We start from the raw sequence: 15,363 nt of genomic DNA on the forward strand, positions 1-15,363 counted from the left end.
TTCAGTAACGGGCACGAGTAAGGAGCACGAAGTTATTCTTAACAAGGAAATAACAAAATTAAAAATGGAACTTAGTGCTAAAGTATTGGACATAGAGCAGCTACAAGATGCCAAGAGAAAACAAGAGTCAACGTGCAACTCATTGCAGGAGGAAATTATTCGTGTCAAAGAAGAATTATCTAATAAGGTTAACGAATATGAAAGCTTTTTAAATGAAGCTTCTCAACAAGACGAAAAAAATAAACTAGAAATACTAAAATTGCAACAGAACCTTAGTGCCAAAACAAATGATTATGAAAAATTGCTTAGTGAAACGAATAATTCTTGCACCACAAACGAAAAACTTATCCATGAATATAAACAAACCATACACGAAAGAGATAAAGAGATAATAAAGCTGAAAGATGAGTTCGAACAAACGACTGCTAATTTCAATATCAAACACAGTAAAATAGCGGAAGAACATAAAAAAGAAATAGAGGATCGTAACTCTAAAATAGAGCAGCTAATAAAAGAAATTGAAACTCACAAGCAAGCTTTAGATCAAAGTAAAATAGAACTCGATACGTTGAATACACAATTTACATTAAATGCAGATGAACTGAACTTGTTGAGAGAAGAAAATAAAAAATTAAAACAATCTCTTTCAGAAGTTACAGAAGTAAATACCGAACTTAAGAAAAAGTTGTCTGAAATGGAATTAGAAATTGGTGAACTGAAACGTCAACTAAATAGTGCTTTAGAAAAGTGTGACGAAATACAAAAGTCGAAAGAAAAAGTAGAACAAGAATATCTAAATGTTACTGGACAAGCTACTGATTCTAATGACCAATTCAACCAACTTTCAAAACATCTAAAAGATACAGAAAAAGAGTTGCAAGAATTAAAGGATAAATATAGGGAAGCCACTAACAATTGTGGGCGAATCGAACAAGAATTTAAGCAAAAAATACTTAAGCTACAAGAAGACTTTTCCATAGAAAGAAGTCAGCTTATAGAATCGATAGATTTAAACATTGAAAAACTTAATATAGCTGAAAATAAGATTAGAGAGTTTGAAATTATTATTTCTGAAAATGAAAACCGTTTAAAAGAATTTGAAAGTCAGAATGATAAATTGCTAGATGAAAATACTATATTGAAAAATGAAATCGAGGCTCTAAAAGTTAAAGAGAATGAACTTAATAATGAATTTGATGCCATTCGAAAAAAACTTGAAGTAGATATTGACCGCTACAAAGAAGAAATATCGTTATTGAAAGCCGATGGAGCTACGTCTGAAGTAAAACTGATGGAAAAAGTTGACCAATTGACGGAAGCTCAAAATGACTTGAATAACAAACTCGAAGAAGCTCGAAAACATGAAGACTCCCTACAAAAAGTCTTGGATGATATGACTGCGCAATTAAACAACCAAAAAATGCATTACGAAAAAGAATTAAATCAGCTTCAAGTTCAACTGAATGCTGTAAATGAGGGTGTAAAAACTCAAAAGGACGAGGAGTGTAGATTAAAACAATTAATTGACGAGAAACAAAATTGTATAAAAGATTTAACACTGAAATTAGAAATGATAGAAATAGATATTAAATCTAGTGCAGAAATCGTATCTGAAAAAGATCGCCAGTTGTCTCAAGTGACTGACGAGCTTAACAAAGCAACTGAAATGAAAAATAAATTAGAAGAACAGTTAAATCAGTCAGTTCTGGAAACAACGTCCCTTAAGCAACAATATGAAGCTCTTTTAAATAATTCTTCTACAGAAGAATCTATTTTGAAAGAACAGTTGAGACAATTTGAAGCGATAAAAACAGAAAAGGCAACTTTGATTAATGATAAAACATTATTGGAAGCCAAATGTAATGACTCGATCAATGAAATTATAGCCCTTAAGAATCAACTTGAAGAGGGAAATTTAAGATTAAAAGAATGCCTTGAAAATATATCTTCTTTGAACAATGTAATCAATGAAAAAGATACCATCATCAGATCTCAGAATGAAAAAAATAATGCTGACTCAAATAAAAGCTTGTTATTAGGAGAAGAATTAACAAAACTTCAAGAAGAATTAAAAAATAAAAACAATTTATTGGAAGAAAAACAACTAGCGTTAAATAAATTAAATGAAGATGCAATTTTGAAAACGAGGCAAATGATGGATTCTATGGAGCTCTTAGAAAACGAAAACTCCGTATTAAAAGCAAAATATTCCAGCGAAATCGAATCTCTAAATGCCACAATTAAAACATTACAACTTAATTTAAAGAATCAAGAAAAAGATCTTCAGGAGCTAGAACTTTCTAAGGAAAGAGTTTTAGAGTTACAAAATTTAGTATCTAAATCTGACAACGATATAAAACAATTAAATAATATAAATGAGGCACAGAAATTGAACTACGAAGATCTAAATAAACAGTTACAAACCCAGTTCGATGAATATAGAAAGGAAAGCAAAACTATGCGACACGAACTAAGGAATAAAATTAACGATTATGAAAAACAGTTGCAGGATTCTAAAGATAAAATTGCGTCAGAAACAGAAAATCAAAACAAACTTCAAAATAAACTTACTGAAGCTGAAAAAGATGTATTAGAATTATCTCAAAAATTAGAATTATTAGCAGTACAACAAAACAGTGAAAGCAGTAAAGACGATAGATTAGAAAAACTGACTTTAGAATTACAAGCCACGAGGAAAACTTGCTCCGAGGCATTATCCAATGGTGAAAAAGTCATAAGTAAATTAAAAGCTGACGTAGAAAATAACATAAAAGAAATGAAATTCAAAGATGATTTAATTATGAAACTGCAAGAAGATCTCAAGGTACTTTTTATGAACTTGTAATTAAAGTTTTATGTATGTTTTTAAAGTATTAAGTGGCAAGCAAAATGTTTACAAATTTTGTTTTTTCACAGAGTCATAAAGCCAAAGTAGAAATAGCAGAAAGAGAAAAACTTATCCTACAGAAAGAAATTGGAAAGAAAGGCCAAGAAATACGCGACAAAAATGACAATAATGCCACGGGCCTTTTGGGAGAAGGTGATAATGCATCGCAAAAGTAAGCGATTAAAATTAATTTGGTCAAACTTTTTTAGGCGGCTTTTATACATTTAATCTGGTATTGACAATATAAATCTGCGATTGTGAAATGGTCAGTCGTGTTTAATGCATACATTTTGATTCCGCCATATTTGCTCATTGTCATGACAAAAGTAAGATTTACCATCATTACCATGATCATATTTTTGACATGACCGTTGACACAGTTCTCAATATGCATGCAGTAAGCACTATAAAATGGTGCATTCAGTCTGATTGATTGACTATCTAAAGTCATCTCACATTACGCTCGTATCGAATCGCTCGTAATGCGTGACAGCAGCACAAATCTGACGTAGCGACGCAGACGTGTTAAAGAAATTCGGATAGCGTTTTATCTGATCAGCTTAAATCATTGATTTCATTTGCATTTTCGGTACTGAAAAGAACATTTGGTACGATGTGTGCGACAGGATGAAAAATCAATTTTATGTTGGTTTAAAATACTGCTTTTCTTTTATAATACAACTTGTACAATTGATTTACTTACCAATCAATTTTCCTTTTTTACAGTTTAGAAGAAAAGGAGATGATAGACGGTCAAGTGAGCTTTTTGAACTCTGTGATAGTGGACATGCAGCGTAAGAACGAGCAGCTGATGGCGCGCGTGCAAGCTCTGGAGGGGTCGACCGTCCCTGCCGAGCCGCCGCTATTGTAAGTGCATTTACTTTCTTTATGGTAAACGCTCGGTGTACATGTAGAACTGGGATGGGGTGACTATATCAAAAATAAATTACATATTTCTTAGTAGTTATTGATTTATTAAATAATAACTCGGTATGCTTGCAGCAACGCCAAATCGCATACCGAGTCAGAGGTTAGAACATGTATTTGTTGAATTCTTCTAAGTCTTGGTGCTACTGCAAGCAATCAGGTTAGGTATTAAATAAAGGATCTTCTAAAATTCGTTAAAACCGCGTCCACCATTAAACCATTAATGGTTTTAAACCATTTTGAACTGTCCATTTAACGCCTCTGCGACTATTTATGAAATATTTCTCAAGGCTGTGGTGTTGTTTTATTCCAGCAATGGTCGCAAAGCCCGCGCCGCGGCGCCGCGGCTGTTCTGCGACATCTGCGACGTGTTCGACGCGCACGACACGGACGACTGTCCGCGACAGTCCGTCGAGCCCGACGCACCTCCTTCCGCGAAGAAAGTGCCGCCGCCGGCCAGACCTTACTGCGAAATCTGTGAAGGTACACTGATCGCAAAACACCATCATCAACCCATTGCCGCCCCACTACTGAGCACGGGTCTCTTCTCAGAGTGAGATAGGTTTAGGCCAAGGGATATTTAATTGCTTAAAAACGCACATAAGTGAAATTAGAGGTGCGTGCCCGGGATCGAACCCCCGACTTCCGATTAGGAGCCGCACGTTCTAACCACTAGGCTACCACAGCTTCTTACATAACAAGTAGTCCATCCAATCTAAAGTTGCAACTTGGCGGTTGGCGCAGGTCTTAAGCCTGAGATCAGCTATAAAGCGCACTTTGACTTTGCTCAGACTTAAAATGCTATTAAAAGGAGACACCGTTATTCCCTGATAAATCTGTCTCGTTTGAAATGAAACTTAAGTCTAAGGTCAAGACACAGTTATAGATCTCAGCCTTAAGCTCCGGCTACACGCTTTGTCTTACCTGAAAGCTTACCTGCACAAGCCAGTTTGCGAGCAAGCAAGCAAGTCACCTAGAATTATTACTTAGGTACTTAATTAGATTTTTTTTTAATTAAGTATTACTCTGATTTCACAATGATCACCAGAATATCCCAATGTTTTTCAGTTAAAATTATTTCTTTTGTTTTCAGTGTTTGGACACGCTACAGAGAACTGTGATGAAGAAGAAACTTTTTAAAACTATTTATTAACTTTAGTTCTAATGTTACCGTTGTTGATGTTACTCGTTTTCTGTATTTAGGTATTATTTATTGTTTACCATACAAATATGGTACATTGTTTTAATAACGAATAAAAATAGGAAAATATTTGTAAATAAGGAAAACGACTCCATAACTTATTATGTTTGCATGTTTTAAAGGTAATGGTGTTATATTTTTTCATATTCATTATCTGGATATAATGTTTATTGAGAAAACGTTTTTAGACACAAATTGATTTTCTTCTCAATCATGGTTTTAACATTTATCACACTGTATTATGTAAAGTAACAAACACCAAACGTATTACGATTTTGTAAAACAATAAATTGATTTTAAAATTATATTATAGTTTCATTAATTATGCAATGCATACCTACTGTTGAAAAATGTTCAAAGTTTTTGTTTCAACTTGTAAGTGTAGTGTTGCAACCTTTGGGAGAAACAGAAATAGTTAATATTTGGTTAAATATTGATCAATCTATCGCAACAAAAACAACCTTTTGTTTGGGACCATATAATATATTTATTTGTAAAAGCTAATTGATATCTTCTATAAAATTGTGCTATTTGGAGATTCTATTTTATTTTTCGTGTAATTACGAGTTTACAAGCTTCAGGGACTTAAAAATAAATGAAGATCTATTTTTGAATGTACAAGGGAAGGTCCTTTCATGAATTGATACCTCACTTAACAGGGCTCTCTCCGTCACTCGTTTCCACTCGTTTCATACAATCGTAGTTCCAATTTCATTTGAATATTAAGCAACCAAAGTCCATGAAATTTTGCAGACAAATTCTAGAAACTAATATCTGTGTCTGTGGTGTTTTAGATTTTTTTTAAAATATGTAGTTTTAAAATTTCAGGGGCTCCAAGATTTGTATGAAAATTTTTAAGACCGCGTAACTTTGAAACCGAATATTTTAACAGAAATCTGGCAAACCACAGACATAGATATTAGTTTCTAGAATATGTCTGCAAAATTTCATGGCCTTAGGTTGCTTAATATTCAAATGAAATTGGAACTACGATTGTATGAAACGAGTGGAAACGAGTGACGGAGAGAGCCCTCTTAATAATCTCACTTTGCTCCTATTTAATCCCTTTTACAATAATTATTGAAATAAAAAATAATTCTTTCATTTCCAGTAAAACTTAGGAAAGCATTATTCAAATTTTAAGCCTTAGCCATTAGGACTTACTACAATAGACAGCTGTGACAGACGAACAGATAGATGAAGTTATACGATGAGGTTTAAATAAGGGTTCCTTTTTAAGACTTTGGTAGAACCAAAATAAAATAAAGGTAGCCTTTATTCTTCTTCTTAAAAATAAAGGCTATTTTTAAGAACCAAAATTATGGCAGTTAAAATAAAACATTATTCTTATATGTTCTTACTTTAATTAATTATAGTATTAATCTAAATTACAATATTAGTCCAACATTAAAATATGATCTAGTCAAGTTATGTCCTATAAGTAGTAAATAGTAATTCTTTAATCTAAGCCATCTTTCTTCTCTTTGATTGCTTCCTGAAAAAAAAATTTTTAGGTATCAAATATCAATATGCCTTAAAGGTCATAAGCTCATTAGAGCTGCTTGGTGTTAGAGTCAGTGAGAGTAATCATGTAAACTTACAATGTTACTTTATTTTTTATTCTGATACAAGTTAGCCCTTTATTGTGATCTCACCTGATGGTAAGTGATGATGCAGTCTAAGATGGAAGTGGGCTAACTTGGAAGGGGTATGGCAGTTTCATTAAATCTTATACCCCTAATCGGTTTCTGCACAGCATCGTACCCGAAAGCTAAATCTCTTGGCGGCACGGTTTGCCAGTAGAGTAGTAACTAGCCACGGCAAAAGCCTTCCACCAGACAAGATCAGAGACAATCTAGAAAATAATACAGTAGCTGTTGCTGATGATACTCTTATTAGGGTGTTGCAGAATTTAACAAATCGTCAACCAATATAATGTAATAGCAAAAGAATTAATGTTTTACCCAAAACATACTTTGAATCTTTCCTCGAAAAGTGAAAGTTCTGATGTAAGGTCCGTGATAGCATTCATGAAGGCTTCCTGAGGAGTGTAGTCTGATGTGGTCTGAATGCGCAGCACAAACTTGTGCTCCAAAGGGTGGGGCACTTTGTACCCGGCAAACAACACCTTTGGGTCCTTGAGAAGTTGGCTGAAACATAAGATGTAATAATGATTTTCTGTACAGATACAGCTTTTCTCTAATCAACAAGCAGGTGACTAGCTGGCAGGTTGGTTACCCGATTAGTACCAGACTACATATATTTGTACTGATGAATTTACTTATAAAAAAAAACAGAATCTAATTTATCTAATCTAAATTCCAACGTCAATAATTATTATTGCAAGGAACATTGTTCAAATAATTGCACTTACTGTCGGATCATATTTCCCAGTGTATGGTCTTCTTTGTTTACTGTAAATATAGCGGCATTTGTAACTTTTGTGTCTTCTTCTTTTTGAACCCTGAAAGAAAAAACTGTTTGATACTTGTTGATCTACGAAAAACAAATTGACGCGCAATGTTTTGTAAACTTACTTCTTTTCTCCATCATATAAAAGAAATGATTCGAATGTTGGTGGTGCATTCATTGTGATATAGAATATCTAATTTATAAATGAAGCATATAATTACAAAGCAATAAAATCTTACGAGTTACGAAATGGAAACTAAGAAATATTTTTTCTGGTCCGTGAGTGAGAAATCAAAAATCACAATTCACAACACAAATTACACACAATACATTTTATTTATGTCAAGTGACAGTCAACAAGTGATGTCAAGCACATGTCATCGTCATGCTTGCCACAGACCACAAATATGCTTGCAAGCACCACAGACTAAGAATCCGGCATTTGTCAATAATGGTGTCAAAGTGTCAACGTCCAACGTCATCCTCGTTCTTTTTATGGCACCTCCACATGCTTGCGACAAAACAACATTACGCATGCATCGGCAAACACCACAGCTCCACAGCTATACACAGTGTTTGGCTTGCAGGCTGCAGACAACAGCAAGCGCTCCCAAGCGTACCTTTATCACTCTTCTGGACACACTTGCCAGTGCTTGTTGTTTGATACAAGCATGTGGCGCCGCCATTTATCTGTGTGATCTGGTTCTTTTCTTTTGTTATTTATCTGTCTATGGTATCATTGTCAGAGACTAGAAACAGAAACCGAATATTGGCGACTACACACGTTCCGGTTTCTACTACTTACAGTGGAAACGAGTAACATTGGTATAATCGTGGGAGTTTTTCAGAGGCTATTGTTTTTGCATATTATAAATTTTGTGAAATTAGATGTTATTTGCAATACCAAAGAAGACAATTAAAAAAAATTTCAAGCCACCTTAGTTGTGCGTCTTAAGCAATAATTAAATATCACTTTAACGGTGAAGGAAGACGTCTTGAGGTATCCTGTATGCCCTGAGAGTTCTCCGTAATATTCAAGTATCTGCCAATAATACGCACTAGGCCAGCGTGCCGGACTATGACTTAAACCTTTCCCATTGTGCCGATATGTTGTTCATGATGATGATCAAGCGTTCATTTATAACAGGTATTCAGCCGTGCCGCCTATTTTTTTCTATATGTAGCTACGTAATATCCTGTTAAATGTCAATTTACACTTTGTATAGGTACTTTACAGACTAGAGTCCGTTTGTGAATATTAGGTATGTACCTATAGGTCCTAGGATGATTGTAGTATACTTAGGTATATAAATTATTATTATTACAAACTCGGGTATCTACCCGAGTTTGTAATAATTCTTCATTCTCAAATTTCATTCTCAAATCAATATAAGTTAAAAAAAAAAAAAAACAATATAAGTTAGGTACCTAAATAGCTACCTTACATTGATACCAGAAAAGGTACCTATTAGTTAAATAAGGTAGAGAACATTATAGACCTCAGAAAAATGATAGTGTTGATGATACTTAATAAAAAGCCTTTCACAGCAGAAAACACCGTTTATTTTATAATTATGAGAAAATTTCAGATTGATAACCTACATACAGAATGACTATAAAACCAATCTAACTTGAATTTTACAATGTGTGTTCAGAACCTCACTTGTTAATAATTATTAATACTTTTTAACTGTAATTTATATTCCTTTACAAGATTACAAGAAATTTGTCATAAAGAGGAATATTGTATTTTATTTTTTATACACAATTATATAAATATATAAACACAAGAACTAAAACATTACTAAACTACATGTAAGTATTAACAATTTAGACTAAACTAAACATATATAATATAAAACAACATTATTTTGGTCAAACGCATATTTTCTACTATTGGATCCGATCGCGTAGCGGAAAAATTATTCAAAAGCCATCCCGAAAATATAATTTATGTACCTTTCGATCAGGAAAACCAACTTACGACCAAAATTAATAATAATAAATAATGAATCTATCTATCGAAAAGTGCTTACGGACAATTAATACCCAATCAATCCTCTCTTATAAGTTAGCAACGTGGTTACCTACCTAAAATTACCTGTTATATAAATAATACCTGTCTTTTTTGACAATAATTATGTGGCTATTGATAAATTACAAATAGATTGATTATAATTTTTGATTGAAATTGTTAATATTGTTAATGAAGACCATACGATTTTTGACAAATCATCTGTTAGCGACTACAACGTGTTATTTCTCAAATATAAAGTTCGTGCAATAACAGGTTGTAGTCGCAAACAGGCGAAATAATACATTGCTTTGTGACCTATCGATATATTACAGATAGGATTGATTAGTACTCGTACCTAAATAGTTCAGCCGATAAACTAACACGAATAGAAATCAAAATTTCTGTTTCAGCCACGCTATGCTAGATCCGCCATGTCGTTACCTATGCCTACTCACTAAAAATAAATTAAAAATAATTCTTATTAACATATTTTTTCGGTCTCGGCTTGGTGGTAAGTTGAAGCTGGGTAGATAGATATGTCTAAATATTGCGATGTTCAGATTGTCAGCTAGGGTCAGATCCAATGGTTCAAAATTTGCACCTAACCATAATTAGGTAGGTAGGTACCTATATAAAGTTTTAATTCTTTGAATGTTCGACGTAATATCATTTAATGCCTGTTTAATACCAAGCAACATCAATAGTTAAAAAAAAAGAAGCATATCATAACATGTTTGAATATTTGTAAAGATTTAACTACGAATTGAAGTCTAGCGACTCTACTTTTAGTAAATAAGGTTTCAAAACCGCGAGGTTCCACCTAACTCAAGTAGAGGAAATTCTAAATTCGCTTTTCGGAAAATATCAATTTTTCGAAAGTCTTGCTATGAGTAAGTATAGTAAGTAGGTAAGGTAGGTACATAATGACAATAAGCATCACCCACACCTGCGCAACTCAAAAGCACGGGACCAAAAGCGCGAAATAAATAGGTACTAGAGCACTGCCGCGCATATAGTGGTTATCTATCTATCTATCCTAATCTTTGTCGGCGGATATATGCAATATAAGGGTAAAACCGCCGCTAGCATTATCACGTAGGTGTGAGTAAAGCGTGACTTTTAAAATACGAGCATGAATAAAATCTTCCAAATCTGAATGGCAGAGTCGAAAGTCACACAAACTTAACGAACACTTTCCTCAAGAACAAGTCCAAAGTTTAGTTTCAAGTGAAATTGTTATTATCAATATGCTTATAAATATTTGGTTGTGTTCGTTGTCCCATAAATTCACAAAGCAAGAGTAATTAATTTTAGGAGAGATACGATTTCGGGGTTTTCGATACGGCTAACAATTTGAATTAGGTAAATACGATATCCATGAATATTATATTTCATCGTTACACAATTACAATGATAGCTTACTTTAAGGTGATCCAAAATTAAGCGTACTTTATCAAAATATATAGGTACATATTATATGATTTTATTATAAAATTAAATTAAACATAATCTATAAAGAAAGCTCGGATAAACAACATTGTTATTCGAATTACTTTTTAACACTTACTAGCTATTTTCAGTTTAATGTATAATGTAAGGTAATAAAACGCTATAAGAATTGACACATAAGTATATAAACTATACTAATTGTGTACTTAGGTATACAAAATTAGCAATCCAATAACAATATGCATACTATTGATTACGAAAATATCTATGCAATACGATATCAAGATTGATTAGAATGTACGAATCGAATCGCAGGCGCGCGGGAGCCGCGGAGACGGTCGCAGCGCGGAGCGACCGGCGACCGGCGACCGGCGACCGGGCGACTCCCGCCGCCGCCGCGTTGAACACGAGAACCTCACTTACGTTACGATATACACTAGGTAACAGAAGATATAACTGCAATTACGAGTAAGATTATCGGAATAGAGATCGATGAAAGCTGACTAGAATTTGTGTTACGCCTACTCTTAAATTATTTTACATCATCGTCGCCGGGCCCCGGGAGACTCGCTCCCTGGAACGACTTGTGCGAAAGTGCGCACCGCGCCACGCGAACCACTACTATCATTAATGTAAGATTGGTGTCAGGTACACAGCCTCGCTCCGAGGCCGTTGTTGTCTTAGCCTAGATACGATGAGTCGATGCACCTAGCTAGGCGAGGCGCCGGGAACGCCGCGGCAAGCGGACAATTGACTGGCGAAGAGACGTGCGACTGCCCACTGACCTCCCCGCTCTATGATAAAGCTACTGAGAAAAAGGTATCACCTAATTTCTCTACTATTACGAAGGCAACTAGATGAAATCCTACTCTTAAGGATAAAAATCTAATTACGCTATTAATGTTAAAATTAACATTGCTTAGTTTCCTTATAGTTAAACGCAACCGCATATAAGTCATGAGTCGATGCGAGGCGGAGACGGGAACAGGTCGCTTAGTGCCGTTGCAGTCCCCCGTCAGCCTCCGCGTAAACTTCAAGTATTAACAACATGACCCACAAATCTCACTATCAATATTTATAATATAATTATTTTATCCACGCAAAACATTATTATATTAGGAAAATGCTAATAAGTTTAATAATTTGGTGCTTAAAATGTCGAGCGTTTCTCTCTACCTCCCGGGTGTTCCGTCTCACAAAGGAAACCGCTCGATGTCTATCCACGTACTCTGGAGACTCGGTCACTTTAATTTATTAAAAAATTTACCCTAGCTAAAACGGCTACATTATGTTTTACTGTACAACGAAGACGATCTTAAATGTAAAAACTAAAAAGTTATGTACCATCCATTCACCTAAAAATTTGATCGTTTAAGCGCCGAAACTGACCGTCTTTCACTATACTTGAAAATCTTACTGTATTATAATATAAATGTTACACTCACAATAACAATTAATTTATAATTATTATTATAATATGTTAAAATTAACTAAACAACATCTGCATCTACTATCACACATTCGAAAGTTAAAAACAATTTTACAAATTGTATTCGATCATATTAATATTATTGCTAGGGCGACGGCACACGGCGCCAACTCTCGGCGGCGATTGACGCAGCACCACTTCGTCTACCGGCTACCATTGCTTCGACCGGCAGCACCGGCAGGCCATTCCATATCTCAATAGCTGAGTCATCTATAACTCGGTTGCGCTAAGTTTGCACCTCGCTGGAATGCGGCGCCTCTCCCACTTCCCCACTTTTCTCCCCGCGGTCGTCTTGTTGCGTCAGTACGGTTCGCATACCGTACCTAAGTGACAGTGTGACGTAAACAACGCGAGGTGCAAACTTAGCTTGACCGAGTAGTATATAGGTACACTTCAAGAAGTGTCCTACAAAATACGAATAACTGTCAAACTTCTAATTTGTTATTGACTTACTTCAGTAATGGGGAATTTACACGGGTCAAGTTGGGTGCCATCCGACTTTTGCCGTGCGGCGGCGAGCTGCATGCGGCGGGTGACTAAAATCGACCGTGTAAATGGTCAATTACAGGCGATCGCTCGCCGCATGAAGTACTTATGTTTTACGATTTGTTATTCCGCTAAAATACCATGGATGAAAACAATACTATACAGTTCTTGGAGTGCTATGAAAAGCATTCATGTTTATGGAACCCAAGAGGACCCGCTCTGTTCAGCATTTTCTTTGAAAATGAACAAGTCGCATGTTGCTTTTGTCGACCGGTGTAAATGGGGTGGCGATTCGATTTTTATAAGCGATGCGACGACGGGTGACTTGCCGCACGGCTAAAATCGACCCGTGTAAACCCCCTATAACCAAGATGGCACCGAGATGATCGCGACAAGGATGATATGGACACCGTAGCGGTATATTTCAGTTCCTTTAGTACACTACTAAATTACATAGCTACTGAGATTTAGCCTGCTGTATCACAACATCTGCGGTGCTGACTACACGCCCGACGCTCCACGCCAGGGCCACCGTACTACAATATTCTAAACGTTCTGCCACAACGCATTGGACCATTATATTGCAATGCATTCATGTTTTATTCTGGAGCCGACCCTCGCGGCCAACGATCTACATCAAATTACGCTGATAACGAATTCGTTGGACAATTACTCCTCAGTGACAAAATATCTAACTCAGTTCAGTTACCCGTCACATCATTCAAGACTTGCAGCACCATGTGATCTTAATTCTCAGACTTCCCATTCTACTTATGGTTTTATGGCATTGCAAGGCACTATTTTGGGGTTCTCATTCAGTCAGGTCGTTGATGGACAGCAGTCATAGGCTCGAAATTTCCCACCCTGCTAGGTGTTCTGCTTCCCCTATTGCCAAACTTTGATGGGATCAATGCGATCATCGACATTGAGACTAGCTGACTCTCTTCCACTATTGGCTAAAGATGCACAGTTTTAGCAAGAGTTAGTTTATTGCGATGGTCGCATTGTACCTATTAAACTCAACTTATGTAATACGGCAGTTGATATCAACTTGAACGACGGAACATTTGCCCGACAGTCCTTCCTCGTGCTAACGTAATCTCCCGTCGCCTATTCCGTCCATCACTCCACCCGCGTGCTCCCTGCCACCTCAGGTCTCACTACAGTAATTGTTTACACCTCCCCAGTACTTCCTCACGAGAGTCGCAATACTGCGAGCTTTTGAACATTGTCGGTTTGCGAACATGTTTCCAGCGAGACGATTTGTTGTGTTTGTATTTAGCAACGAGATCGCTACGTCTCTCTGCTGACTGCTCGTATGCACGAATACTTTTTTCACGGATATTACGGAATTCACGGATACACAGGAATTTTGTACGCGAGTACATAGTGTGTGATATTGCGACAAAGCAATGTCGTGGCTAACTGATTGCACGTTCGCAATAACTCGTTTCGATAGTATCATGATAGAACCATGGTAGCACGCTCGTAAACTGCAAGTGTATTAAGACCTTACGACCCTGGCGCCTACATGCGCTACGACACAATTCCCAAAATACTGATTTGTAAATTTTACTTTAATGATATTATTTTAATTAAGTAACTATAATGAAATATTATAATGTGTATTTTAAAAGATGTATCACAGGTATGGGCCGACATACCATGGCTGAACTTGATGTGAACCGAAGCTTTCATCATTTATAGCCAACATTGTACTTAATATAATATAATGTAATAAATATTACGTCTAATTCCACAGGCAATATGTAATGTTTCTTTCAAGGCAAGTAAACTAGGAGCCTGCAGTGTAAAATGATTTTTGGAATATTTATACCGTTATATGCAAGAACTACGTAAATATATTCTGTACGTACCTACTATGTAATATATTTATGGATATTTATGTATAATCGTTTTAGTAAAAAGTGCTCAGTTTTTGCAAACCTTTGAACTAAATAATTTAATAATTAGGTATATAGAAAATATAAATGGTACAACACATGGTTTTTTGTTAATTTTGTGGGGGCAACCTTTTATAACATTTAAAAACAAATTGGTTATTTATCGCTACTTTAAAGTTACAATAAGTATGAGAGTAACGAATAACCCGTTAAGTGTTGCAAAAATTGAGCGTTTCAAAATTAACGATTCAATTGGTAACTAACTAAGTACATTTCGTTAGAACGATCATTTACGGAATAAATAACGGTCAATGGTTATTTCGAGAGTGACCAAATTCAACAATTATAACAGCTAAACAATACCCCAAAGGGATGATAATATACTCAGACAATAATAATAAATATAACTTGAATATTACCGATAAAATCTAACGACAAATAATAAAAGCTTAGTTTACTGTTAATGATGAACTCGGCAGATAGATGTAGTTTGCCAGACGGGTTGCAGGCACCAATAATGCGCAAAAACAGATTCTTTGCTTCTCTGACCTGCGAAAATTTAAAAACAATTAAAGCTTACTATAGTACTAA

At 35.4% G+C, this 15,363-nt stretch overlaps 3 protein-coding genes across 19 annotated transcripts in view; 1 reads left to right on the forward strand and 2 right to left on the reverse strand.

Annotated features, from left to right (window-relative positions):
* The window catches only part of LOC123881198 (CAP-Gly domain-containing linker protein 1-like), a 60,126-nt gene extending 54,806 nt beyond the window's left edge, over positions 1–5,320 (forward strand). For 13 of the 14 annotated variants that reach the window (XM_045929856.1, XM_045929858.1, XM_045929854.1 and 10 more), the window contains 5 exons: positions 6–2,824; positions 2,917–3,059; positions 3,614–3,754; positions 4,128–4,297; positions 4,908–5,320. In XM_045929856.1, the coding sequence (XP_045785812.1) occupies positions 6–2,824; positions 2,917–3,059; positions 3,614–3,754; positions 4,128–4,297; positions 4,908–4,954 (3,320 nt within the window). In that variant the 3' untranslated portion in view covers positions 4,955–5,320. Of the gene's footprint in view, positions 1–5; positions 2,825–2,916; positions 3,065–3,613; positions 3,755–4,127; positions 4,298–4,907 lie in introns of those variants that run through there. The other variant, XM_045929865.1, reaches the window with a different exon arrangement.
* A 1,036-nt stretch (positions 5,321–6,356) lies between these two features.
* Positions 6,357–7,773, reverse strand: LOC123878472 (DNA-directed RNA polymerase II subunit RPB11). Its single transcript, XM_045925649.1, has 4 exons — positions 7,553–7,773; positions 7,390–7,479; positions 6,991–7,165; positions 6,357–6,510 (listed from the first exon to the last, which is right to left on the reverse strand). The coding sequence occupies exons 1-4, from the start codon at positions 7,603–7,605 to the stop codon at positions 6,475–6,477; spliced, it is 354 nt and encodes a 117-aa protein (XP_045781605.1). The 5' UTR covers positions 7,606–7,773; the 3' UTR covers positions 6,357–6,474.
* Positions 7,774–8,971: 1,198 nt separating this feature from the next.
* LOC123880795 (syntaxin-1A) overlaps positions 8,972–15,363 on the reverse strand; it is a 79,391-nt gene continuing 72,999 nt past the window's right edge. Inside the window, exon 8 of one of the 4 annotated variants that reach the window (XM_045929094.1) lies at positions 8,972–15,321. In XM_045929094.1, the coding sequence (XP_045785050.1) occupies positions 15,157–15,321 (165 nt within the window). In that variant the 3' untranslated portion in view covers positions 8,972–15,156. The remainder of the gene's footprint in view (positions 15,322–15,363) is intronic. The other 3 variants (XM_045929096.1, XM_045929099.1, XM_045929098.1) reach the window with 3 other exon arrangements.

This window comes from Maniola jurtina, chromosome 3 (assembly GCF_905333055.1).
Source record: "Maniola jurtina chromosome 3, ilManJurt1.1, whole genome shotgun sequence".
NCBI lineage: Eukaryota > Metazoa > Arthropoda > Insecta > Lepidoptera > Nymphalidae > Maniola > Maniola jurtina.

Bases quoted from the DNA above. Each gene is read 5' to 3' on its own strand.
- LOC123878472 (XM_045925649.1), bottom strand. From the start codon at position 7,605: ATGAATGCACCACCAACATTCGAATCATTTCTTTTATATGATGGAGAA. The intron at 7,166-7,389 runs GTAAGTGCAATT...CTTATGTTTCAG, and splicing joins CTGGGAAATATGATCCGACA to CCAACTTCTCAAGGACCCAA. The intron at 6,511-6,990 runs GTATGTTTTGGG...TTTTTTTTTCAG, and splicing joins TTTTCGAGGAAAGATTCAAA to GAAGCAATCAAAGAGAAGAA.